This window comes from Microtus pennsylvanicus, chromosome 1 (genome assembly GCF_037038515.1).
Source record: "Microtus pennsylvanicus isolate mMicPen1 chromosome 1, mMicPen1.hap1, whole genome shotgun sequence".
In the NCBI taxonomy this organism is placed as follows: domain Eukaryota; kingdom Metazoa; phylum Chordata; class Mammalia; order Rodentia; family Cricetidae; genus Microtus; species Microtus pennsylvanicus.
In genome coordinates, this window is record NC_134579.1 from 102,379,958 (window position 1) to 102,407,906 (window position 27,949).

The 27,949-nt window shown below is 49.8% G+C and overlaps 2 protein-coding genes and 1 long non-coding RNA gene across 3 annotated transcripts; 1 reads left to right on the forward strand and 2 right to left on the reverse strand.

Annotated features, from left to right (window-relative positions):
• The first annotated feature begins 4,513 nt into the window (after positions 1–4,513).
• On the forward strand, positions 4,514–5,585 carry LOC142852385 (uncharacterized). The gene is made up of 4 exons (XR_012910960.1): positions 4,514–4,597; positions 4,948–5,042; positions 5,167–5,287; positions 5,377–5,585. It is a non-coding gene; the product is annotated as an uncharacterized LOC142852385 (long non-coding RNA).
• Positions 5,540–8,313, reverse strand: Abhd11 (abhydrolase domain containing 11). The gene is made up of 6 exons (XM_075977112.1): positions 7,845–8,313; positions 7,551–7,686; positions 6,624–6,797; positions 6,323–6,493; positions 6,045–6,226; positions 5,540–5,829 (listed from the first exon to the last, which is right to left on the reverse strand). Exons 1-6 carry the CDS (start codon positions 7,967–7,969, stop codon positions 5,697–5,699), a joined length of 921 nt encoding a protein of 306 aa, XP_075833227.1. The 5' UTR covers positions 7,970–8,313; the 3' UTR covers positions 5,540–5,696.
• Positions 8,314–25,832: 17,519 nt separating this feature from the next.
• On the reverse strand, positions 25,833–27,326 carry Cldn3 (claudin 3). The gene has a single exon (XM_075977134.1). The coding sequence runs from the start codon at positions 26,874–26,876 to the stop codon at positions 26,217–26,219; it is 660 nt and encodes a 219-aa protein (XP_075833249.1). The 5' UTR covers positions 26,877–27,326; the 3' UTR covers positions 25,833–26,216.
• Positions 27,327–27,949: the final 623 nt, after the last annotated feature.

Here is a 27,949-nt window from a genome sequence, read left to right on the forward strand (position 1 = left end):
TAGCAAAGATAACTTTATGGCTGGAGGGCATCACCCCGTGAGGACCTACATTAAGGGGTCACAACAGTAGGAAATTTGAACCTCCACTGGCTACCGAGTCCGCTTGCATTGGATCTCCCTGTGCTTTGTTCAAACCATTTCTCTCGGCCCGAGTGTTTGCAGAGACCCCCAGTTTAACCACTGAGATAGCTCTCAGCCCCTCAAGGAGAACCTTATGTTGAATGTTGGACTGGCGTTTAGCTTGTGAGTTTATCCTCACCCTTTGCTAGCATTTCAGTTTGCATAGTGATGGTCAGAACCCTTAGCGCCACCCCTCGACCCCACCCGTGGAGGCCAGAGAGGGTGTCAGATTCCTTGGAGCTGGAGCTACAGGCAGTTGTGAGCTGTCTGTCTTAGGTACTGGGACCTGAACTCGGATCCTCCGCAAGAGCAGTGTGTGCTCTTAATTGCTGAGCTGCATCTCTGGCTCCTAAACTTTGTGACTCAGCCTCCTGAGTGCCGGGATGACAGGCATGCCTGACAGCATCTGGCTATTTATGACTTTAATGACTATCTCCATTCTCTAGAATGCGAGTGTCCCTATTTTTCCTCCCATCACCAGGATACATGGCTTGATCAGAGCAAATTTGTAGGAGACACGAATACACACACACACACACACACACACACACACACACACACACACACACACACACGGTGGCGGCGGTGAATATCTTTAATCTCAGCACTCAGGAAACAGAGACAGACAGATTTCTGAGGCAGCCTGGTTTACACAGAGAGTTCCAGGACAGCCAGGGCTACACAGAGAAACCCTATCTCAAAAAACCATAGTAAGAGCTGGTAGTTAAGGGGGCTGGAGAGATGGCTCAGTGATTAAGAGCATTGCCTGCTCTTCCAAAGGTCCTGAGTTCAATTCCCGGCAACCACATGGTGGCTCACAACCATCTGGAATGAGGTCTGGTGCCCTCTTCTGGCCTGCAGACATACACACAGACAGAATATTGTATACATAATAAATAAATAAATAAATTAAAAAAAGAGCTGGTAGTTAAGAGCACTGGCTGCTCTTCCAGAGGTCCTGGGTTCAATTCCCAGCAACCACAGGGTGGCTCACAACCATTTTCTAGTGGGATCTGATGCCTTCTTCTGGGATGAAGGCATACTTGCAGCTAGAGCACTCATATACATAAAATAAATCTTTTTTTTAAAAAAATAAGTAATTTAAAATAAGCACATACACAGGTGTTAGTGCACACACACCACACATACACCCCAAATATTTGCAGAATGAATGACGATGCTTGTCATCCCACCACTTGGGAGGTAGAGGCAAGAGAATCAGGTCACCCTCTGTGACACAGAAAAGTCCAAGCTGGCTGGGTGGTGGTGGCACACACCTTTAATTCCAGCACTTGGGAGGCAGAGGCAGGGGGATCTCTGTGAGTTCAAGGCCAGCCTGGTCTACAAGAGCTAGTTCCAGGACAGGCTCCAAAACCACAGAGAAACCCTGTCTCGAAAAACCAAAAAAAAAAAAAAAAAAAAAAAAAAAAAAAGAAAAGAAAAAGAAAAACCAAAAAGAAAAAAAAAGGTTGGAGAGATGGCTCAGAGGTTAAGAGCATTATTAAATAAATACTTTAACAAAAAAAAAAGTCCAAGCTAGCCTGGCCTACTTAACACCCTGCCTGAAAAGAAGCTAACCATGGTGGCCCAGGCCTGTAACCTGGTGGAGTGGGCTTGTTTAACATCTGCCAGTGAGGGCCGGGCACATGGCTCAGCAGTAGTGTCCCTGCATGTTTGGCTACATAACAAGAACAGGTGAAACAGCTCAGAGTAAAGCCACAAAGCCTGAGGAACTGACCTACACACATGCATGATCATACACATACAGAATACATAAATGAATGCAACAAAAAAATTGATTTATTACTTGTTTTGTCTACATAGTCCTGGCTATCCTAGAACTTACTATGGAGACAAAATTAAAAATAAAATAAAAATCTAAAAATGAAGTCAACAAATAAAAGTTGGTCTGGGTTTGGTGGCTCACACTTTTAATCCCAGCATCCAAAGGCAGGCAGATCTCTGTGAGTTCAAGATCAACCTGACTTAAAAATAAATAAACAAATAAAAGCTGAGGGGAGTCCCATGGAAAGATCAGAACATACTAGACAAAATGAGCAAATTATGAGATACCGATGACCAGGAAAGCTAGCTTGCCTTCTCTTTTTATTTTCGAGACAGGGTTTCTCTGTGGTTTTGGAGCCTGTCCTGGAACTAGCTCTTGTAGACCAGGCTGGTTTTGAACTCACAGAGATCCTCCTGTCTCTGCCTCCCGAGTGTTGGGATTAAAGGTGTGCGCCACCACTGCCTGGCAAAGCTAGTTTGTTTTTCATTTTTGGTAACTTTTAATTTTATTGTGTGTGTGTGTGTGCAGTGTTTGTGCGCGTGCACCATCACACATGAGCCACACCGTGTGGACACTAAAGGACTGTGCCGCTCCATTTCCCTGGCTTGTGAAAGTTTCTTCAGACCCTGCACTGGCATTTCTGCTCTGCATAGTCACTGTCATAATCGTGTGTCATCCCCTAGTGCCTGTGGATCCCGGGGATGAGACTCAGGTCTTTAGGACTGGCAGAGGGTACACTTACCTACTCAGCCCCCTTGCTGGCTCTGTTTCTTGCTTTTTGAAGAAGGAAAATAAAAATACAGAAAAGGAGCCAGGTCTGGTGGCACATGTCTTTAATCCCAGCACTTGGGAGGCAGAGGCAGGTGGATCTCTGTGAGTTGGAGGCCAGCCTGGACTACAGAGCAAGTGCCAGCACAGGCTCCAAAGTTACACAGAGAAACTGTTTCTTGAAAAACAAAAAAATAAACCCAAACAACAACAACAACAAAAAACAAACAAAAAAAAACAGAAACGGAAAGAAAACAAAAGAAACAGAACGGGGAAAGGTTAGGGTGACATGTCACTCTGGACACCACTGAAAGATGCAAACAAATGTGTAATCTATGAAGACAAACAACTGTACAGATGTGAAAGTGGACATTTGGCTGTGGAAATACACAGAGCAAACAGCACCAAGCCCATCTAACAGCCACCTCATCATGGTCTCTAGGTACAGTTGTCCTTGGAGATACTGGCTCAAGAATCTCTAGCACTATCCAATCAGAGGATACTAGGATGTTCAACCCCTTGTACAAAAGGGTATTCTATGGGCTCGGGGGTGTGGCTCAGTGGTAGTGCCCCTGTCTAGAATCCCCCAGTGAGGGACTGGGGTATGGCTCAGTGGTAGAGCCCCTGTCTAGAATCCCCCAGTGAGGGGCTGGGGTGTGGCTCAGTGGTAGAGCCCCTGCCTAGAATCCCCCAGTGAGGAGCTGGGGTGTGGCTCAGTGGTAGAGCCCCTACGTAGAATCCCCCAGTGAGGATATGGAACATGGCTGGGCAGCAGAACACTTGCCTAGCATGTGCAAGTGCCTATGCTCATTCCTTACCTAGCACTGCACAATGAGATTTTAAAAAGAAAGAAAGAAAAAGATGCTCAACATCTCAAAAATTCTTCCCTCCCCCAAAATGGACCGAACACCTCTGTCAGGTGACCGACACTTATGCCACTGATTCAATTACACTGGGCAGCACCAGCAAACAGCCTCATCTCTGGGCTGTTACGGGGGAAGTGCAAAGGGATGGTATAATCAAGAGGAAAGCCGGACTAACCCAAAGGAAAGGACAGTGTACCTGCCAAGGCCATGAAAAGTCACAGGCTACAAATTATTTCAAGTTGAGAGCAGAGAGCTAAGGCAACTGGGTATGATGTTTGATAGCATATTATCTGTTCCTTTTTGGCTTTTCTTTCTTTCTTTCTTTCTTTTTTAAATTTTCGAGACAGGGTTTCTCCGTAGCTTTTTGGTTCCTGTCCTGGAACTAGCTCTTGTAGACCAGGCTGGCCTCGAACTCACAGAGATCCGCCTGCCTCTGCCTCCCGAATACTGAGGATGGGCACCATCTCAGCACTTGGGAGGCAGAGGCAGGGAGATCTCTAATCTTGAGACAGGCTTGATCTACAGAAAGAGTTCCAGGGCAGCCAGGGCTACACAGAGAAGCCCTGTCTCAAATCAAACAAACAAGCAAAATTCCCTCATCTGGTCCTGCATGTTTGGAGTATACTAGAAATAGCATAGTGGAAGGTGGTTATTAAAGATATTGGTAAGGATGCCTTGGGATTTTTTCTTCCTTCTGAGGTAGGTTTAGAATTCTGGGAACAGATCATGCCTGAAGGGCTAGCAAAGAATCAAGCCTCATGCTCAGCCTTGCAGAGTCTGGTCTTGGACCAAGCCAAGGTTGCCCCTCCTTGGCTATAGCAAGACAGGGTAGAGCGCCCCCTAGGGGCGAAGGAAGGCAAGACTTGGGAAAGGCCTGGGGCGTTCCAAGGTGTGAGAGGGAGGTGTGCACTTGCTCCTTGACCCAGACTGTCCTTCAGTAGGTGGAGTCTGCTAGGGAGTGCCTTGCCTGGAAGGGCAAAGGGCTCTGTCTTCTCTTAGTCACGACCAGCTGACAAGAGTCTCAGTCACCAGGCCACGTCTGTAGGGACACTGAAAGGTAAGTGGTCCCAGCCTACTCATTATTATTATTTCTCGTGGCCAGTGTAAGAAACCCTTTCTTTCTGGGAGTTTCAAACACTGTCCATTTTGCTAAACCCAGGGAAGTGATCTATCTCGCTTGCCGCTCCTGAGTAAAGCCCAAAGTTCCCTGGCCTACTTCCCGGCTAGCCAGCCAAAGGTTCTTCTAGGGCTTTACAAGATGAGGATGAAGCGCCCCCTGGAGGCAATGGGTGGTAAAACTAGGTTGACGTAACAGGGTAGGTAGGTTAGGGCCAGGGTCAAGGCTGTGGGGCTTCTCTTTCAGACCAGCCCCAGATCACTGCCTCCACACCTATTACCCACCAACAGAACCCAGAATCCCGAGCGGCTGGAGCACTGGGGGACACCCGGGCAGAGCCTTCCCTGGAGCAAGCCCTGTTGGAGCGGGATGAAGCCATTGCTAAGTGAGAGAAACCGCAGATGGGGTTGTGGGGGGACTCACTCCTGCTACAGGAGAGGAAAGGGACTCCAGACATCCCCGAAAGAAAGCCACTAGAAATCCCCTGCTGCTGTCCCTGCCGCCTGCAGGAAACGCGCAGTGGAAGCTGAGCTGGATTCCTGCAAAGAGAGACTGCGCACTGTGGAGGCTCAGCTGCTGGAAGCCCTGCAGGAGAAACTGAGGCTGAAGCAGGAAGTGGAGGCCTGGGAGGTAGGGTGGAGCCTCTGACTTGGGAGGTTTGGAAGCCGCCCCTTAGTCCGCAGGGACTGCCTTGAACCAGCTCTCTCTCCTGTCCCCAGGAAGACATGCAGCAGGTGGTTCGAGAGAGAGTACAGAGTCAGTTGCAGGGCGAGTCCAGGGGCACGCTGGGGACCCAAGCGAACACAAGCGCCGGCAGGAACTCCCGGATGCACCTCTCACGGAGCCAGTGGGGACGATGGTGGTGAAAATGGATCCCAGAACTTTTAAGAGAACTGCCTTTATTTATTAAAGAGTTGGACGACCTCTGTACCTCTGGGCCCTCTCAGTGCCCACCTGAATTGGTCTATGCAGAAGCAGGCGGCCGGTTGCAAAGATGCCAGCCCAGAGTTTCCTGTCTGCTCTTTCAAGGAGCCATTTCTTAGGCCAAGAAGCTGCTGATGGCATCCATGAAGTCTTGGGGTTTGTCACTGTGGACCCAGTGGCCAGCATTAGGCACGGTCTGAATCTGGGCTTGAGGAAAGAGACGCCTAATCTCTGAGTGGTGACTGGGTCTGGCCACCATAGTGAGGTCAAACCAGGACGAGAGAGGGGGAGGGTGGGGGAGAGAGAGAACAGGAGAGAATGAGAGTTGCAGGAGCCTCCGTGCCCAGTGGTATTGCCAGGTTCCCAGACACCCCATGCCCACATCCAAGCCCTCCCTGACCCAAGCGGACTCCCACAGCTGGTGGTAAGGCACACCCCTTCCTCTGGCCCTACAACGACTTACTGTACATATCTAGAATTTCCACCAATCAGAAAGAGAGTTGGCCCTGAGTAGGATTCAAGCTGCTGTGGGAAGGTCAGAATCTTGTCCAAGTGCTGAGCTAAAGTCTCCAAGTTCACTCTCCAAGAGAAGCGCCCGTCTACCTCCACCAGGTTAGTGAGCAGGAACCTCCGAATGGCTGGGTCCTGCGGTGGGTCAAGCAGTTGTAAGGGGCTCTCTGTGAGACCCACATGTCTTAGTCTACACCATGGGGGTGAGGAGAAGGGGTTAGCGTGTATCACCTTGACAGTGGCGCTAAGTTGTGCATCTACCAGTTTTCGGGCCTGGGAGTGCGGCACCTTCTCCGGGATATCAGCGGCCTTCATGGCTGCTATGTAGCTTCCTAGATATGATCCAGGTGTGGTTCCTACTGGGCTTATGTCTACAGCAACCAATCGCTCCACAACATCTGGCTATGAGATAGAATCTCACTGAGTCTCCAGCTGGGTCGCTGGAGCCTGGCCACCCAAAGCACGGACGTGTCCCAGATCATCCATTGGGCACTTCCGGTACATGAAGAGGACGCAGACGGACGCAGCTCACCCTCTGCAGCGCCAACAGCATGGCTGTCTTTCCTCCCATGCTGTGGCCAACAAGGACGCAGGGCACCAGGCCCAGCTGTGGCAGGAGGCCCTGAAGGTCCTGACTCATGGCCTCGTAGCTTGCATCTCGATTGTGGGGACTGTCACCATGGTTCCGAGCATCCACTGTCAACACCTGGAGTGTGGGGTGAAATAGGAATACAGGAATGGTGGTACGCTGATTATAGACAGTGAAAAGCCTGGGAAACGATGAAGCAGTCAGGGAGATGAGCCTGGGGACACAATTGTTTGTGTATGAGCATGTGTGTACATTTTCATGTGCACGCAGAGGCCAGAAGTCACTCTTGAATGGCTTCTTTAGTTGTTATCCGACTTATTCCTTGATTTTTACTATATACATATAAAGTGTGTGCATGCGCGTATGCCATGGTGTGCATGTATTGGTCAAATCCCAATTTTAGGTATGGAGGGGAGTGGGTATTCAGGGAAAGAGAAGAGCCTCAGACCAGGAGAACCAAGAGAGCACGTGAAATTACTGGGTTATATAGAAAAGAGAAGCTGGGGGAAGGGAAACCCCTGGGCTGGGCAAATTTATGGTAGAGGTTGGGGTGGAGGAGTCACTGGTACTGAGTGAGCTTGGCAGCCAGCATGCTCTTTGGTACGGTAATAGGCACCACAAATAGCCACGTGACCTGAGTTTCTTTGGGACCTGACACAGGGACAGGTGGAGCTCTGTAACATAAATGGACGAACTAGAAGGCACCTTGCAGACCCGGCCTCTTCGAAGGTGTTTTCCGGGTGACTGTGCACTGAAACTTTCCACTTATCAGAAGGAGCCCAGACTCGGGAGATTGAAGCTAGAGCCACAATCTTCAGACTTCCCCCTTAGGCCCCGCCCACCCATGCCCCACCCCATCCGGAAGCTCACCCTCCTGCCGGTTCTTTGGACCATCGCCTTGGCGATGGAGTTGAAGTTGGTTTTGCTGCCGAAGAGTCCATGCAAAAAGACGATGGCTGGAAGTGTCGCCTCTCCATCAAGAAGGTTATAGGAGAGCGGCAGCGGCCTGGAAAGTGGAGGCCACCATGGAGAAAGGGGGAGGGTAAAGGAGAGAAGGGGCGAGGCCAGGGGAGGGGCGGGCGAGGCCAAGGGAGGGGCGGGGCCAGCCGGGCCGCGTGTGAAGAGGACCAGCGGAGTCCCACCCTCCGGGTGTCCTTGACTGACCTCGGTTCGGCTCCTAGTCCACTACCGCGGCTGCTACTGAAGGCGACAGGCACCGCCGAGCATCTGGGAGAAGAGGCACCAAGCTTCCCACGGGGGACCCTCCACGCTCGCGCCCAGCGGAGCATGCCCACACTTACGGCCTATAGCGTGTGCTGCCTAGGGATTGTCCTGCGCACGCTCCTCCTCCCAGAAAACCCTGCCCTTTTCCAACTACGGCTCGGCCTATCTTCCAGCCCCAGTCAAAGCGCCACTCTAGATCACGTGACTTAACCCTGCAGTTCAGTTCAGCCCTCTCGAAGCATAACTGCCAGAAGCAGGCGTTTCCTGGCCACGCCCTGGGAGGAGCCTCAAGAAGAGCTGGCCCTTGCGTGTTACGCAATTCTCTCTAAATCTGGTCTGGAGGACTAGCTGCCTTGGTTACGTGCTGGGCGTCGCCATCCAACACTAAGCCCGCCCCGCTTGTACAATTACTCAATTCCTGCAGACACTATGAGGCGCTTAGAGACGAGATCCTTGCCAGGACCAGGGCGGTGTCACATGGGATTGGCCCGCCTCTTGGGCATTACTCTTAAAACCTGTGAGCCCCTGCCACGCCCTGGAGCGATCATCCCATTGGCCTCTTCTTTGTACTCGATCGTCGTAGACACAGTCCGGCGTCTGGAGAGACGCTCCTTGACCACGCTCGGGGCGGAGCCACCGGAGACTCTGGACTCACCCCTTGCATCATTACGTAATTTCCACCTTCCCTACCTCCGTGAGCTGTTTCCTTGGTCACGCCCCACTGTGGGCGGAGTCACAAGAAAACCTGGGCTGTCCCTTGCTTGATTTTTTTTTTCTTTCAAACCCTTAAAATGCTTCCAGTAACTTGGCTCCTGGACCCCGCCCTGGGCGGCGGAACCTTACACCATTACGTAATTCTGGCTGGTCTGTGCGCACCTCCCGGAGCTCATAGGCTACGTCGTAGACCACGCCTCAACCTTTAAATGGGGCGTAGTCAGCTAGCGTTCTCTCATTTTAACCAGAGGTTCAGGGAACAAGTGTAGGTCGTGTCCCATGCAAACTGAGGGCCTCCTTTCTCGGCTCTCGAGCAGACCCCACCAAGCATGCTCCTCCGTCCTCAGGCACCGCCCTGGGCAGATGCCATGCCCTCTATGCCTCCGGCAATAGCAGTAGGCGCCAGGAGTGGCTCTTGTCCCAGCTCCCGCCAGCTTGGTGGCGCCGTGCTCCACAACTCCTGCCAGGCTCCCCAGACCGTGAATGCTTTGTTTTCCGAAGTCCCCTCAAGAAAAAGCTAGAAGAAGCTCTCGAGATCACTTTTTCTTGAATTGGTAGAAGTACAGAAAGGACAAAATATTGGTCCAGTAGGCAGAACCAGAGTCTTGGTCCGGGCTTCCGTTTCTGATGCAGGTCAATTTGGAAGACCAGGATCAAACCCTTGGCCAGGGATTTGTACTGTAGTTGATGCACTGAATAGAAATGGCTCAGGACTGGTTGAGGTAGCTCACACCTTTAAACTCAGCCCTGAGAAACAGGCAAGCGTTTTTCTGTGAGAGTCCAAAGCCAGCCTGGTGTATATAGAAACAGCCAGGGCAGCCATAACTACACAGAGAAACTCTGTTTAAAACAAACAAACAAACACCCCCCCCCCCAAAAAAAAACAGAAAGCAAGAAAGGGCCGGGACTATCAATTTACCATTTACCAGCAGAGAGTGGCAATCCTCCCACCCCCAGAGCGCACCCTATTCCGCGCTGAAATCACTTCCAACAGGGTCCCTGTCTTTTGCCCCTTGTCGTCTAGGGAAAGTGAGTTTTTAAATTTCAGACCCTTCTGCTACACCGTTTTAGCAGTTCGGAGCTCTTTTCGTCATAGCAAACACATCTGCTGGAGAATCTCGAGACTCCTTGTTATTCAAGTTAAATTTCCCAGAGCGCTTCAAGCGCTCCAATCGATTCCTTCCCAGAGTTCCCAGCCAAACACCAAGCGGTTGGATTTTAATTTTCTTTTGTTCTTCTTTGGTGCTGTCTGCCTTCCGCCCTGCTGGTTGCCTAGTCGTTTACACACACACACACACACACACACACACAGACACACACACACACACACACACACACACACACACTGAGATTTATTTATTTATTTATTTATTTATTTTACTTTATGTGTATGAGTGTTCTTGCTTGCCGTTATGTTCTATGTAGCGCGTTTGTACCTTGTATCCTCAGAGTTCAGAAGAGGGCATAAGCTCCCCTGGAGCTGGGGTGAGAGATGGTTGTGAGTCGCTATGTGGGTGTTGGGAGCCATCCTCCAGTCCTCTGCAAGAGCAGCACATGCTCTTAGCTGCTGCAACAGCTCTCCAGCCCTTTTGTTTGTTTTTGAGACAGGGTCTCATATATATATATATAATCTGACTGCCCTGGAACTTGCTATGTCGACCAAGCTGGCCTCAAACTCACAGAGATCTACCTGCTTCTGTCCCCTCGGTGCTGGGATTAAAGGTGTGTGCCACTATACCTAACAACTGGTTTTTAGTTTTGTTCATTTTTTTTTAAAGCCCAGGCTAGCCTCAAACTTTCGTTTGTTTGGTTTTGTTTTTTGAGACAGGGTTTCTCTGTATTTGGAGCTTGTCCTGGAACTCACTCTGCAGATCAGCCTGACCTCAAACTCAAAGAGAGCTGTCTGCCTCTGCCTCCCAAATGCTGGGATTAAAGACATAATCCACCACCGCCCAGCTATTTCAAATTTTTAAATTATTATTTTTAAATTTATTTATTTTATGTACATTGATGCTTTGCCTGCATGTATGTGTCTGTGTGAGGATGTCAGATCTTGGAATTACAGACAGTTGTGAGCTCCCATGTGGATGCTGGGAACTGAACCTTGGGTCCTTTGGAAAAGCAGTCGGTGCTCTTAACCACTGAATCATCTCTCTAGCCCCAATTTTTAAATTGTTTATAAACTTTATTATTAAAAAAATCTTGCAAATAAATAAAAGCATCACATACCAAAATTAGCAAGACCCAAAGTCTATGCAACTCGAATGTCTCTAGGCTAGAATAGGCATTTGAAACAGGAGCTGTGGAGCCTCACATTCAATTTTATACTTTCAGGATCAAATGTATTTTATGCATTTCTTCACCACCAAAACAAAAAAAATCCATGACAGACTCAGTACTAGAAAAACGATTATTTTTATATCTTCTTTCAAAACCCGAGTCTTTTATCGGTATTCAGTCCTTTCTCATGCTCTTATGTTGAGCCTTTCTTGTTCTTTTGTGTTATCCTGCTCACACATGTACATGTGTCTGCATATGTACATATATCATGGATAGAGAACATGTGACTTTTTCCCTTGAGATTGTATGACCTTTAATCTCTTTTTGCTTTGTTTTATGTTATATGTGTTTACCTGAATGTACCAAAATAGGGCATTTGTACCAAAATGGGACTGGAATTATGATTGTGAGCCACCATGCGGGTGCTGGGATTCAAACCTGGGTCCTCTACAAGAGCAGCCACTGCTCTCAAACAAGCCCTTGCTTCTTATTCTGAGTGGTACTGGGGATTGAATTTAGGGCCTCATAGCCCTTTTTTTACTTTTTATTTTGAAACAAGATCTTTTTTTGACAGCGGAGAGGGAGGGGGTTCTCTGTGTAACCCTGGATGTCCTGGAGAGCTCGCTCTGTAAACCAGGCTGGCTTCAAACTCACAGAGATTCACCTGCCTCTGCCCCTCAAGTGCTGGGATTAAAGGCGTGCGCCACCACTGCCCTACTGGGATGGATTCTTACTCAGCAGCCCATACTGGCATTGAACATGTGTCCTCTCACCCAGCTCCATCAGTAGCTGGAATTATAGATCTGTGTCAACAAACCTATGCCCTGTCTTACACATCTTTTAGGACTCAAGGTTAACTACTGTCTCTGTCTCCAACCGTCCCAAATACTCATCATTTCTAGCCCATATTCGCCAAGTGTTTGTCTATATGAGGTTCTATAGCAATATCTTCCTGGTGTCCATCCTGACCCAGGGGTCCCCTGAGGACCCAACTATGTTTTGTTCATCTGCTACAAAAAATATGATTTTACTGAAGAATCACCAAGGGGCTGGAGAGATGGTCCACCAGCTTAGGGCTCTGGTTGTTCTTCCAGAGGACCTGGGTTCATTGCCAACCATTCCCACAGCAGCTCACAACTGTCTGTGACTCCAGTTCTGGGGGGGCGGGGTGCAATGCTCTCTTCTGACTTCCATGGGCACTGTATGCATGCGACACACAGCCTGGTCTACACAGTGAGTTCCAGGATAACCAGGGCTACATGGAGGGACCCTGTCTCGTGAAAACAAAAACATAGCTCAGTGGTAGAGTGCTTGCCAAGTATTCATGACTTCCGAGGTTCAAACTCTAGCCCCACCCCCAACATGCACCCAAAAATGGAGTTTCAGGAGTGTCTGGTCAAGTGTCCACTAAGAGGAGAGGACAGACACTAAGGCAAACCAGAGATGTATGGGCTCCTCCTGTCCCCTTCAGGGCAGGGATGAAACAGGCTGTGTACCAACTCCCAGACTAAATCCCTCTGTGGAAGGGAGCTCCGCAGCTGTTCCTTTCTATCCTGAACTCACAAGGGACCCTTACCAGGCTGATACCTTTGTTGGGTGCAAAGAGTTATTAGGGCTTTGACAGGAACACCTGAGCCCTGTATGATTCAAAGGCTGGGAAAGGCCTGTCTCCTTCTTTCTTTACCTTTTTTTATTTTGGCGGGGGAGTGGGGGTGGCGTTAGGGTTTCTCTGTGTAGCCCTAGCTATCCTGGAACTCGCTCTGTAGACCAGGCTAGCCTCCAACTCACAGAGATCCACCTGCCTCTGCCTCCTGAGTGCTGGAATCTTCCTTTTCTTGAATTTGCTTTTAGATTCATCTACTTTTATTTTATGTGTGATGATATTTTGCCTGCATATATGTCTGTGTGCCATGTGCATATGTGGTGCCCACAGAGGCCAGAAGAGGGTGTTGGATTCCCTGGAACACAGGTGGTTGTGGCCCACCATGTGGGCGCTGGTAATCAGACCTGGGTCCTCTGAAAGAGCAACAAGTGCTCTTAACCACTGAACCATCTCTCCAGCCCCCTTCTTTCTTTTATGTTTTCTGTTTGCTTGGTTGGTTAGTTGTTGGTTGTTGTTTTTGCTTTTGTTTTTAGAGACAGGGTTTCTTTGTGTAGTCTTGGCTATCCTAGAACTAGCTCTGTAGACCAGGCTGGCTTCAAACTCATAGATATCTGCTTGCCTTTGCCTCCCAAGTGCACCACCACCACCTGGCCCTTAAATGTATTTTTTAACTTTTTTTACATGTATTTATTTATTTTTATTTAGTGTATGTATGTCTGTGTGATCTTTCTGTGCGTGTGGATACACAGGTGTCATACATGCATGTGGAGGTCAGAAGACAGCATGAGGGAGTCTCTGTCCTCTGCTTTCTCCACATGAGGTCTGGGGATTGAACTCAGGTCATTAGACTTGGCAGCAAGCGCCTTTATCCACACAATCAAAGGGCTGGCTCATAGTTCTGTTGGGAAAGGGTTCTGCTGTTAAACAGTTTCTGACCAGCCAACCTTCTGTCTAGCCAGTTCACCCCAACCTGGCACACAACCTTTGACCACATGCCCAAGAGCCAAATAGCCCAGATCTACTATCAGGAGTGGCCTTGAGGACTTAGGGAGTCCTAGGCCCTAAACCTTGTGGTCACATGGCTTGCTCAAGGCTGAGCCTGGCAAGCAGAAAAACCAGTTGGTCTGAAGGTCCCAGGGGAACATTCCAGAGAAAGTGGGGGGGGGGCAGAGAAGAGGGGTAAAGCTACCTGGACAGGCAGGACTCTGAGGGTGGCCTGTTGGGGAAGGGTCATTTCAGAGTTGGCCAAATCAGGGGGTTTAAGTTGGTTGGCTTCCAGCAACTCAGGTATGCTCAGGTACATAGCTCCTAGCCCCTGATAATACTCTTGAGGAGGGCCTCATCCTTATTTTTTCTATCATCTATCTATCTATCTATCTATCTATCTATCTATCTATCTATCTATCTATCTATCTATCTATCTATCTATCTATCTATCTATCTACTCTTTTAATTTATTATGTACACAGTACTCTCCCTGAAAGCCAGAAGAGGGCGCCAGATCTCATTACAGATGGTGTGAGCCACCATGTGGTTGCTGGGAATTGAACTTAGGACCTCTGGAAGATCAGCCTGGACTCTTAACCTCTGAGCCATCTCTCCAGCACCCCCCATATCTATCTATGTATCTATGCATCTATCTATGTATCTACCTATCTATCAATCATTTACTATTTTTGAATTTATTATCTATCTGTGTGAGTGAAACCAGCATGTGGGGTCAGAGGACAAGTGGGGATCGGTTCTCTTCTTCCACATAGGTCCCAAGTTTCAAACTCAAGTCGTCACCGCTGAGCCATCTTGCTCAGGGCATCATTATTTTACCCCGGAGCAAACAAAGAAATGGAGACGAAGTTACCCAGCTCCAGTCACTAGTGTGGCTCAGGCCGGATTCCTTCCCCGATTCCATCTTCCACCGAGGCTAGGGCCCTCATAATTTCGTCACTGCCCTTCTGGTTGTAGACCCGGGACTAAAGAGGTGTGTGTGGCTGGCTGGGAGACAAGAGACACTGCATCCCGGCGGCGGCCGGGCGTCGAACGGGTTAAAGCTGGAGGCGGCAAGTGTCCTCTTAACCGCACCTGGCTCAGTATCGGTCACGTGGCCCAGGGTTTCACCTGCCCTGCTGGGCAGGGACAATCAGGCCGCTTGTTCCCTAAGCCGGTCTCCATAGTGACAGGAGTGTGCCTGGGGAGGTCACAGGGGCAAATTCCTGCCTGCTGGCCCGGGTGTGGCAGGGGTGTCAGCTGGATTGTTGCTTGTTTAGGGGTTCCCTAGGGGGCCGTGGAGGTTCCCGGTGGGGCTCTTCCTCCCAGTCCGCCCCCCCCCCCCCCCGCGCAGGTGTGACTTCCCACCTGGCTACCTGAGGTCATTTCTCCATCAGTCTGGCGTCTCCCCAGATTTTGAATTTAGGTTGATTAATCTGTTGGTGCTTTCCGTATACATTCTCTGGTTTAATCCGCGTGGCTGTTGGCGCAGTGGGGTGGTAATCCCCCTAGGTCGTTATCCAATACCCCGCTCCCCCTCACCGAGTTAGTGCTCTGAAATACATTAACTGCATGACAGGAACCTCCCCCAAGCCCTAAGGGACCACAAACTTTTTTTTTCAAGCTTTACTTGTTTTTTTTTTTTTTTTTTGGTTTTTCGAGACAGGGTTTCTCTGTGGTTTTGGAGCCTGTCCTGGAACTAGCTCTGTAGACCAGGCTGGTCTCGAACTCACAGAGATCCACCTGCCTCTGCCTCCCGAGTGCTGGGATTAAAGGCGTGCGCCACCACCGCCCGGCTAGCTTTACTTGTTTTATTCTATGTGTATGTTTTTTGGGTTTTGTTTTTTTGCCAGCATGTATGTCTGTGCACCACATACATCGCTAACTTCGGAGGAATTATGGATGGTTGTGAGTCATCATGTGGCTGTTGGGTACCAAACCAGGGTCCTCTGCAAGGGCCGCAAGTGCTCTTAACCACTGAACCGTCTCTTCAGCGCCTGAACACAACTATAACTAAATTGATTATTTATTCATGTTGAGTCAGAGTCTCATGTAGTTCAGATTGCTGGGAATCGAACCCAGGTAGTATGGAAGAGCGATCTGACTCTAACCCACTGAGCCATGTCTCCAGTCCTCTTCATTTATTTTTAAAGGTTATTTTTATTTATGTACATGTGCACGTATGAGTGTGTGCCAAGGTGCTCAAGTGTCCTCGGAGGCTAACAAAGGGGACTGGAAACTCTGGAGCGGGAGTTCCAGGTGGCGTGTGTCCCCTTACATGGCTGTTGGGAATAGAACTCAGATCCTGTGGAGGGGCAGCCAGCCCTCTTAAATGATCACTGAGCCATCTCTGTAAGCCCCTTATATATTTTTTATTAATTGAATTATTCATTTATTTTACATCTGGACCGCAGTTTCCCCTCCCTTCTCCCTCCCACCGCCTTCCCACTGACTCCCCCCACCCCGTCTCGTCCCCTCCCCACATCTCCCCTCCCCACCCCCCCATCCCTTCAGCCCCTTAATTATTTCATGGCTCTGGAATAAAACCAGGCTTTGAACATTCAAGTACTCTGCTAGTGAACTTGGCTTTTGTTTTTTGAAGTGGCATGTCACCACGTTACCCTGGTGTATTAGTTACTTTATTGTTGCCGTGGCCAAATAACCAACAGAAGCAATTAAAGGACGGCAGGCTTGATTGCCCTTCACGGTTCTAATGTACAGTTGGCCATGGTGAGGATGTCACTGCGCTGCAGTGTGAAGCAGCTGGTCGCACTGCATCCACAGGCTGGAAGCAGAGAGATGTCTCCTTTTTATTTGGTCCAGGATACCAGTCCAGGGGATGCTGCTGTGCCAACTAAGTGTGGGTCTCTTCACCTCAATTAACCTAATCTAGAAACTTCCTCAGAGACCAGAGGTTTGTTTCCTAGGTAACTCTAGATCCTGTCAAGCTGAAAATTCATTTTAGCTGTCCTGCTCACGGCCCTCCCTCCTCATTCTCCCAAGAACGGAATCACAGGCGTACCCCAGTAGGCACACCCAGGTCTATGTTTGTTCAAACTTAACAACCTGCTCCCCTTGAGAAATGGCAGCCTGAAGGTTATAATCCTGTCTGCCCTGCACACCTGAGCCTTCATTTTCTTCATTCGTGGTTTTGTTTTTGCTTTTAATAGCCTGATCTTTTGTTTATTGAGGATCTACTATATGCAGAGGTCTGGAATGTAAGAAAAAGCCCAGATCAACCTAGATGGCACAGATACTAACTAGTATGTTTGAAAAAAATTAAAAAGTAAAAAGAACAATAAAAAAACGAAAAGCTTCAAAAGCAAGGAAGCTGACTTGACCCTGGAAATGCCTGAGAGCAAATCGAAAGAGATGGATGAGGGAAAGACCTGAAGCCTGGGGGTGTGTTGATTAGGTGAGTTGGGTTACAGTGGAAGAGAATGTTCTAGAAGCCAGCACACCATGGGCAATGGTGAAGTCATCCATCTCTCTCAAGCAGAACATCCAATTCTTTCTTATTTATTTGCTTTTGAGACAGGGTCTCCATATGGCTGACTTTAAATTCTCTCTTAGAAGAAGGAGAAAAAGGAGGAGAAGGAGGAGAAGGGGGAGGAAGAGGAGGAGGAGGAGAAGGAAAGAAGAAGAAGAAAATAGTTAATTTGATTCATAGTTTGAGGGCACATGGTCCATCATGACAAGGAAGGCAAGGTCACAGGAGCTGGGTGCATCGCAAACACTGTCAAGTGGCAAAGGAGGGGAACGCTGGTGCTCAGCTCACTTTTTCCTTTCTGTTCAGCCCAAGACCCCAGCCCCTGGGATGGTGCTGCCCACATTCTGGAAGGGTGCACCCAACTATGTTAAACCTCTCTGGAAACACCTTCAGGGACAAGTCTAGAGGTGCATCTCCAAGGAGATTTTAAACCCAGTCAAGATTAACCACTAATCCATCCTTTGTTTACCTGACACCCCCAGGGCATTACGTTAATCTGTAGCACTCCATCCCTAGGTCCTTAAAAGTTTGTACCCACCTCCTTATGCAAAACACATTTAGCTCAGTGCCAACAGTCCCTTCTGACCTCAAACTCTTGTTCAAGACAGGTTCTCAAGTAGCCAAGGTTGACTTTGAACTCTGTATGATGCCAAGGATGGCCCTTAACCTCCCCCATGATGGGATTACAGGTTTATGGTCTGGAACTCTTTGTTTTTATGCATTTATTTTATTTTTATATTTATGTGTATGAGTGTTTCACTTGCATGCCTGCATATGTACTATGTATATGCCTGGTACCCATGAAAGCCTGAAAGAAAGTGTTGGATTCCCTGTAAGGGATGTTATGGATGGTTGTGAGCTACCATGTGAGTTCTGGGAGTTGACTCAGAGCCTCTGAAAGAGTAACAGGGGAGCTGGGCAGTAGTGGCGCATGCCTTTAATCCCAGCACTTGGAAAGCAGAGGCAGGTAGGTGGATCACAGTGAGTTCAAGGCCAGCCTGGACACCTCCCGCCTTCAATCTTCTTTAGTTTTCTGAGTAAGGGATTACAAGTATGCAGCCCCTGTCCTAGCCTTTAATGGCTGAGCCATCCTTCCAGCTCTCAGCTTTTAAAGTCTTTTTAGAGGGGCTAGGGATTGATTCATTGGGTGAAGTGTTGGTAACCGAAGTGTGAGGACCTGAGTTCAGATCCCTATCACCCACGTAAAGATGGAGCACTGTGGTGTGTCTCCCTAAATCTAGTCCTGGGAAGCTAGAGACAGGCAGATTCTGGGATCCCAGCTGGCCTAACAGAATTGATGAGCTCCAGGCTTATTGAGAAATCTTGCCTCAAAAAAAAAAAAAAATAAGGTGACTAAGAGGTTAAGAGAAAAAAAAAAGTAGTTCAGAACTCTTGTTGCTTTTCTAGAGGACCTGACTTTGTCTCCCAGCATCCACAAGTAGCTCACAGTGGCCCATAACTCCAGCTCTAGGGGATCTGATGTTCCCTGAACTCCCCTACACACACACACACACACACACACACACACACACACACACACACAGAGAGAGAGAGAGAGAGAGAGAGAGAGAGAGAGAGAGAGAGAGAGAGAAACTAAAAATAAAATAAGGTGGTAGCAATTAAGGAAGATGTCTGAGGTTGACTTCTAGCCTCCATATGCACAATAAACACATCCACATGAACACACACACACACAGCATCATAACTATTTCCTCCTTTATGCCTCTTTCTCCAACCCACTCCCTTCTAGCTCTGTTAATTTTTATTTCCCGATGGCTCTGATTGTCATTGTGGTCACACACACACACATGTCTTGAGTCATTTCTCTGTAGATATCAGCACCATCTGTTCCAAACTCAGACCATATTTCTCTGTTGACCTGTTTTGTATTTTCCGGGCTCTGGGCTCATGCTCATGGCCTCGGGGGCATGTGTGGCCGCTAGAGGGGCTGAAAGGTGGCTTTGTGTTTGCAAGTGTTACAGCTCTGGAGGGAAGTCGGGTTATGCCTATAACTGCGTTCCGATAGGGGGGGATGGTCTCCCTTCAGGAGTATTTTCAGGGTGAAGACTTTCAGGGTGGAAACTGGTTGGATTTCAATCCCTGAGCTTGGACAAACTCAGAGATTGGCTGGATTTTGTGCTCAGTTGGTCAAGGGCAGAGTGTATTTCTTTGACTCTGGTTTCAGGGTCAGGGTGTGTATCTTTGGCTGGCCCTTTTACCCTACAATGTTCCCAGAGCGGAAGCCCTTTGGGGGAAGGACAGGCAGACCAGGACTCCAGACCTCTGAGATTTGTTAAACTCTTCCAACCCTTAGCCATCCATTCCCCCTCTCTTCTCTCCCACCCCTGTCCTTCCCTTCCCTATCTTCTCCTTTTGGATGTTGTTTTTAAAATTTTAACCAGTCTCTCTCTCTCTCTTTTTCTCTCTCTTCCTCTCTCTCTCTCTCTCTCTCTCTCTCTCTCTCTCTCTCTCTCTCTCTCTCTCTCTGTGCGCACATGTGCATGTGATGTGTGTATTTGAGAGGGGGTTATTTATGCCATGGCACACGGATGGAGGGTAGAGGTGGAGTGGATTCTCTTGCATATTTATGTGGGTTCCAGGGATTGGACTCAAGTTGTCAGGCTTGCATGGCAAGTGCCCTTCCCACCGAGGCGTCTCACCAGTCCCCTGCTGTTGGCATTTTTGAGATGGGATTTCAAATAGCATAGGTTGGCCTTGAATTTACTGTGCAGTTAAAGGATGACCTTAAACTCCTAATCCCCTTGCTCTGCCTCTAAATGCTGGGGTTATTGCTTGCACCACCGTGTCTAGCTCTTGTTTTTGTAGTTGTTATTTTGTTTTTAGTTTTTGGAGACAGGATCTTGTTACATAGCCCTGGCTAGCTTGGGACTCACTGTATATAGATCAGGCTAGCCCTGTACTTCCAGGGATCTTTCTGCCTCTGTTTCCCCTGTGCTTGGAGGGTAAGAACAAATCTCTATAATGGCTGAGTCCTCTTGGCTTTGTTGGACTTTGAGGACTGAAGTTCATTGTTTTTGATTGTCTCTGCAAAATGAAGCATCTAGGGTCACTGTCAGGCTTTGCATGAAAATGGCCCCTATAGAAACTAAGAGTCTGCTAAGGACAAGGATGACCTTCAGTTTTATTTTATTTATTTATTTGCAGGACTGGGTTTTGAACCCGGGCCTCAAGCATGCCAGGCAAACACGTCTCAGCCCACACTGGCCCTTCACTGGGTAACTATGGACCAGCTTGCTATACCACTGAATCAGGACCCCCAAGTCTTTGTTTTCAGCTTTCTAATTTTGAGACAGGGTGTCACAAAGTTCTCCAGACTGCAGACTGGCACTGGCATTGAACTCGTCGCGTGGGCCAGGCTGTCCTTGAGCTTTCAATCCTCCTGCCTCAGCCTCCCAAGCACCTGGGATTGCATCTTTAGGCCACTAGTAGTGGCCTTGATTTTATTTTACTTTAGCAGTGCTGGGAATGGCTGCAGGGGCTCTCACAGGGCAAGGCAAGTGCTCCACCACTGAGCTACACCACCAGCACACAAGTGTATGACTTTCGGAGCTAGGCATGCGGCGGCAATTACCTGACCTCATTCCTTAAGGGGCATAGAAAGCCAAACTTGGGGGCCGGTTTCCTGGGTAAAGAGATTGCTATGAAAGCCCAAGTTCAGATTCCTAGCCCCTGTGGGGGGTGATGGAGACCCACACCTCAGCTTTGGGGGAAAGGGGTTACGGAAACAAGTAAATTCCAGGGGCTCAAGCTGAAATGGAGAGCCCCAGGTTCAGTGAGAAAGCCTGTCTCCAAAATCTGTAAGGACAGGCTGTGCACGGTGCTGCAGACTTTTTTGTTGTTAATTCTTGTTTTTGTTTGTTTTACAGACAGGGTCTTGCTATGTAGCCCTGGCTGTCCTGGAACTCACTCTGTAGAAGAGGCTGGCCTTGAACTCAGAGATCTGCCTGACTCTGCATAGTGCTGGGACCACTGGTCAGCTTTTTTTTTTAAATAGGGAAAAAAATGATGAGAGAGAGAGAGAGACCTACAACCTACAACCGGGACATTATCGCCTGTATTACAGATCAGAGCTACAGGTACCCAGGCCCTGCAGAAGGTGGGACAATCCCACCTGTATTACAGATCTGAGTGACAGGTACCCAGGCCTGTATTACAGATCTGAGCAATAGGTGCACAGGTCCTGCAGAAGGTCCCTCAGCAGGCACCAGGAGCCCCCTCCTTGGTTTGCTTCTTCACCAGCTTGGCAAAAACCAACAATCTTGGCTTGGGTGACCTTTCCTGGATCACTGGCAGGGCACTGAGAAAGAAAGGTTACTGTCTGAAGCCTCCTGGAGACCTCAAGAGAGCCTCAGTAAACACTGCAATTGTTTGAGGAAGCTCTTGGCTTTGGGTCTGGGCAGCAGGAAGAGCTAAAACTGGTGTGGCAAGGCGGAGGTGGCCCGCGGCAAGAGTTTGGCTGCAGGGCCTGGTGAGGAGCTCTGAAATTGTGCATTCTGAAGAAACCTGGGGCCGCGTCTCCCAGCCACCTCTCCTGGGTCTCTAAAGCTCCTGTGTGGCCGGATGTACTAATGCTCAAAATGCATATTAATTAAGCCCCTATACGCCCAGCATGGTACCTGGGTGGTCTTTTGTTGGTTTTTGCTTGTTTGTTTTGAAACAGGATCTCACTATGTTGCCCAGGTAGACTTGGGATTCACTTATGCTGAAGTAGGCTTCCCTTGAACTCACCGAATCTACTTGCCTCTCCCTCTGCCTCTGCCTCTAGAGTGTTGGGATTAAAGGTGATTTTTAACTTTTTTTTTTTTTAATCTGAGAGAGGTTGTCCTTCTATAAAGCAGGCTGGCCTTAAACTTGTGAAGATCCTTCTGCTGTCTTTGCCTCACAAGTAAGCAGATTACTAGATGTGTGTCACTAGGCCCTGCTCCCCCTGCCCTCCCCTCATGGTGTTAGGAACAGAACCTAAGGCCTCACCTAAAGCTAGGCAATTGCTCTCCCGCTAAGCCACACCCCACTAACACTGAACTCCACCCCCAGCCGTCTTTTATTTTATTTTGGCTTTTTGAGACAGGGTTTCTCTGTGCAACTGACCTGGCTGTCCTGAAACTTGCTTTGTGGATCAGACTGACCTTGAACTCCTGGAGAGATGCTTTCCTTTCCCTCCCAAGTGCTGGGATTAAAGATGTGCGCCACCACTGCCTGGCTTTTATTTTTTTTCACTTTTTTTTGTTTAAATGGAAAGAATTGTATACTTCCACTTCTCTTATTAACAATTTATCTCATTGCAATTGTTTTTTTTTCCGTCATGAGGGGGTGCATATAAGTGGGTGTGTTTGAGTAGACAGGGGCAGCAGATCCCCTTGGAGCTGGAGCAACAGGTGTGAGTTCCCTCCTGTGGGCGCTGGGGTCCTCTGTGAGAGCAGTGTGTGCTCCTAGCTGCTTGGTCATCTCTCCAGTGCGCCCTGCCCTTCTTTCTCTTTTCTTTTGGTTTTTCAAGACAGGGTTTCCCAGTACTGTGAAGCCTGTCCTGGAACTCGCTCTGTAGTCCAGGCTGGCCTCAAGCTCACGGAGATCTGCCTGCCTCTGCCTCCTGAGTGCTGGGATTAAAAGCGTGCGCCACCATCACCCTACTATTTTCTGTTTTGAAACAGTCTCACCGAAGCATCAGGCTGGACTTGAATGAACTCCGCAGCCTAGATTGGACTTCAACTCAAGACCCTGCTGCTTCAGCCTCCTGAGTGATCGGAATTATGGCTGTATACCACCACAGCCGACTTTACCTTGCCTTTGGATGCTGGTGAGTAACCCTGTGCCCACCTTCAGGGCGCTATGGGACAAGGAGATCAGAAACGCCCCTCAGTTCTGGCTTGGGCCCAACTTGCGTCCCTGAGTCAGAGAATGCTGGAGCTGGAGGGAGACATTACCCGCTGGTTCTTTGTTCGCAGCCCCTGAATCTAGTCGGGGCCAGAGATACTTCTCCACTTCCTTGTCCCTTCCTCCCCTTAAGCACTCCATTATTTAAGGGTCCCTTCATTTCATGCAGCGCCTCCCATGCCTAAGCCTTTCCTGGGTCAGCATGATGGCTTGGTGGGTTAAATGCATGTCCAAGCATTGGCGACCTGAATTCAGCTCTTGAAGCCCATGAAAAGACGGCAGAACCGACTCCACTAACTTAACTGACCTGACAGCCACTTGTGCACCTCGGCGCATGTGTGTACCCACACACATCCACACCCAATAAAAATAAAACAAAATAAAAAAAACAAACAGGACTCCATTCTTAGGGCTCTGCCCCTTCACTGAGCCAACATCTGTTTATTCTTTTGTTCGAGACAGGGTCTCATGTAACCTTGGTTACCCTCAAGTTCACTGTGAAGTCCAGGCTGGGTTTGATCTCATAATCCTCCTGCCTCAACCTCCTATGAGCTGAGATTTCAGTCGTAGCACATACTTGGCCCCAAAGCTCTCCTCATTGGCCACTTGCTCTGTCCTCTCCCAGAGAGAAGAGTGGTTTTCCTAGGGGAAGCTGCTGGGGATAGTCGGCTACATTCTCTCTGCTCTTTTAGGATCTTATCAGGGATGAACTCAACACTAGGGCATTTACTATGAATAGCAACCCATTTCCTCTTCCTTAGGTCATCCTGATGCCAGCACACTGGCATTCCTTAGGGAAGAGGAGGGGACTCTCTGGAGCGGTTCTCCTAAGCAATCTTTTGGCACTGGGCACACCGGAACTTGCTAATACCAGCTACTTAGGATGCTTAGCTAAGATGAGCATGAGGCTAGTCCTGGACTACAGATTGAGACCTTGTCTCCAACCCAAACCCAGAATCAAGTGTTTGTGATCCAATACCCAGGTGACCCTCTTTCCCTCCTAGATCACCAGGATGGTCAGGTAGCTCAGTATCCTCCCCGCTGAGTCCTTTCTCAGGCATGCCACTTGCTCACGGTGCCCTGGTCAGACTCTTACCCCCCACTCACTGTCCCCTCCCTTCCTGTCCCTAGCCTTCTTGCTTAGGCCACCCATAGCCACCGTGCCGTTTAAAACCAGGTCCCTTCTCCTGTTCAAACACCATTGTGCATCCCCACGTCCTTGGAACTCTTCTTTTGGTTTCTAGAAGGAGCTCACTGTTCCCCTGGTTTCTGCCGTAGATTAACGACTCCTGGGTTTACAAGGTCTCTGTACATTTATTCTCCTTCCTGTTTCCTGGATCGTCTTACCTGGCCGTTCCTAGTGTGACCAACTGTGGCACTCAGATCGAGCCTCCCTCGGCTTCCTCCCAGGAACTTGAGCTGCCGTTTTGGTAGTCGTTCCTTATCAATGATCTAAGGCCGAAAGCTGAGGCTGTGTTAATTGTACCTTATCTTGGTTTTTCAATACACGTTTTTTTCTGCGTAGCCCTGGAACTCACTCTGTAGACCAAGCTGGCTTCAAACTTAGAGATCCGCCTGCCTCTGCCTCCCGAGTCCTGGGGTTAAAGGTGTGCGCTCAAGTTGAGGCTCTCTTAGATTCTTCTCACTCCTCCACTCTGACACCCTAATGGTGCTGGAGTCCTGAGAACTCCACTTCCTTAAACGCCCTCAGTTCTGCCGGGAATACCACCATCTCATCCTAGATGGGGTTCCTCTATCATCTTTGAGTGCCTCACCCAAGATTCTCTCACCTTTTGTTGCTGTTTTTTTTGTTCGTTTGTTGAGACAAAGCCTCCTTATACAGCTCTGGATAGTCTGGAATGCAGACCAGGTTGGTCTAGAACTCACAGAGATCCTCCTGCCTCCAGAGTGCTGGGATTAAAGACGTGCTCCAACATGCCCATTTTGTTTTTGTTGTTTTTGAGACAACTCATGTAGCCCAGGCTGGCTTTGGAACTGTTATATAAACCAGGTATGGTGGTCAGCCTGGTCTACATGAGTTAGACAACCAGGACTATACAGGGAGACCCTACCTCAAAAAACAAACAAACAAACAAATGAAGAGAGAGAGAAAGAGAGAGAGAGAGAGAGAGAGAGAGAGAGAGAGAGAGAGAGAGAGAGACTGATATGTGGCTGAGACTATAACCTTGAACTCCTGATGTTTCTGCCTACACTTTCCAAACAGTCTCTCTGCTTTAAAGCAGGGGCACCTAGGACCCTGTTTTCCCTTCAAGAGCCCTGTTCTAGTTCCCTTTATCTTGTTCAAAGAGCAAGCACCTCACTTCTCAATTTTGTTTAAAGCTAGTTCCCTCCCTCCTTTGCGGGCACTGGGAAGATGGTGAGGTGGCCTTTTTCCTCATCTCTCCACCTCCAGGTCGGAAGAGTTGTCAAATGTTCCTTTCAGTCCCTGTCCCTCCACCCCCAAGCTAGGAAAGGAACCCCGGCCCAGTGTGTGCTATACAAGTACTCTACTACTGAGCCACACCCCCATCTCTTAGATGTCCTTTCGGTGAGGCATTAGAGCCAAACAATGGGTCTTTTTGTTTGATGTCTCCAAATATAAAATCACAGTATAGAATGTACTTCTTTAACCCGCACATCCGTCACCTCAAAAGCCCAGAGCAAGGCTATGAATCGAAGCTCCAAACTCAAACCAACTGGGACATCCGGGAGAAGAACCCCTTGCCTCCTCTGGCTATGCCCCTCAGATCGGCTCTGTTGAGTTCAGTCCCGGAATATCTCCCAAGAGACCCACCATGTGAGCACCAAGCTCACTATATACCCCTATATTCTCCTTACTGGACCTGTATGCTGTTTTAAGCTCGCTGCCCACGGCGAAGGCTATCCCAGGGCCACTCCCCAGCAGCTGCCCGGCAAGGGAGGAGGTGGCCTGTGGGGGCGTTCAGGATAAGGACGCTCCAGCGACTGCAAAAATGAAAGGTTTTTATTGAAAAATATGAAACGGCCCCGTTTTATGGTTGCCTGTCTCTGCCCACTGTGAATCTTCCGGCTGCGGAAGGATGGGGCTGGCAAGTAGCTGCGGTGGCCACCGCAGTCCTGTACTCGGGAAGGGTGAGGTTTCTTTGTCCAGACGGGTTGGACGGTTCCTAGGCCCGGCAGTCAGGTGGCAGCCAGGGAAGAGGGGGGGTCTCCAGGCTATCTGTCCTCTTCCAGTCAAGCAAGCAGACTGCGTGGCGTCTGAAACCATCTGGAAGGTGGTGTGGTCTCCGACGCTTGGCTGCAAGCTGGACTGGTGGGGTGCTTCGGCTGCTGGTAGTGGTGATGGTGCGGTCTGCGTGCACCCGGCCCCTCAGACATAGTCCTTGCGGTCATAGGCGGTGCCGGTACCGGTGCCAGGCCCGGTGGATCGCGGCGCAGAATAGAGGACCTTGGTGGTCGTGTACTTGTCGCGTGGTGGGCAGGAGCAGCAGAGCAAGGCGCCCCCTAGTAGCTGCAATGCGGCGGCTGCCCAGCCCACGTACAGCCCAGCTCCCATCTCCCGCTTCTGGGCCTCAGGCACCAGTGGGTTATAGAAATCCCTGATGATGGTGTTGGCCGACCAGGACACGGGTACTAAGGTGAGCAGAGAGGCCAACAGGAAAAGCACTCCCGCCCCGATGGTGATCTTGGCCTTGGCCGTCTCGTCTTGTACGCAGTTAGTGCACTGGGCGCCCACGAGCGCCACGAGGAGCCCGAAGGCGGCCATCAGGATGGACACCACGATGAGGGCTCGGGCAGCCTGCAGGTCCTGCGGCAGGGCCAGCAGCGAGTCGTACACCTTGCACTGCATCTGCCCGGTGCTCTGCACCACGCAGTTCATCCACAGGCCCTCCCAGGTGATCTGCGCCGTGATGATGCTGCTACCGATGAATGCCGAGACGCGCCACATGGGGAGAGCGCAGCACACGATGCTGCACAGCCAGCCCAGCACGGCCAGCGACGTGCCGGTGATCTCCAGGCCCATGGACATGGCTGCTGGACTTGAACCGGCTCTGCCGGGCAGCTCTGGGGGCTGGGAGACGAGGGATCGAGGCCGCTGGACCTGAGAACCAACTGCCGTGCGAAGACTGACGGACGACTGTCGCCGGGACCGACGAGTGGATGGCAAAGGACGGGGCGCGCTAACGGCTCCTCTCCCGGGGCTCTCACGGAGGCTGCCCCTGCACCTGCCTGTGGCTTTGGAGGCTGGCTGCTGAGACTGGGTTGGCTCGGGGTGGGGTGGGTTGGACTTAGCTGGTGCCCAGAGGAGGAGGGTGGAGCTCGCTCTCCTGGCCCAGGGGACAGTGACGTGTGTCCCGTTCAGTCCCGTCCGTCCTCTCCCTCCCCTTCACCAAAGGAGGAAGGACTTAGGCAGAATCTGAATGTTCAGGGGGTGGGGGTGATATCGAGGGAAGGCTGGGACCTCTGCGCTCCCTCCTTTCCAAACTTCTCCTAGGTCCTCATCCTCAACGAATTCTCTTGAGACATTCGGAGGGCGAGGGGAGGGGCATTTCAGGGATTTTTTTTTTTGAATCGCAAATCACCAATAATAATCTGCTTTCCCCACCTCCATCCTTTCCAGCGCGGGAGGGAGGCGTAGGATGGGGGCGAGGCCAACTCCTCTGGACAGCCGGGACTGGGAGGCCCCAGTGTGGGCGTGGCTGCGGCTGTTTGTCGTTGGACGGAACTGCAGTACCTGCTCTGGGTCTCTCCAGCTTTGAGGCAAGTAGGCTGGCCTTGCCCAAGCGCAGTTTGATGCAGGCTGATAGCAAGGTCTATATTTGGAGATACTTGACTCTGAAGCCAGGGCCGCCCACCTGAAGCCCCCTCCCCAACCAGGTGTTGAGTTTAAATTCTTGTCAGGCCCCTCATGTGGCCATGGCAGACTTAGCTCAATTAGTGCCCCAACCAGAAGCTGCTTTCCCTCATTGAGGTTCTCTTTGTGGGGTCTTGTTTTCTCTCCTTTGGCGGGGCAGAGCGAGTGCCAGGTGAGGTGGGAAAGAGATTTGATACAGTCGAGAACAGAAAAGAAAAAGTCAAGCCAGGTGTGTTGGCTCTCCCTTG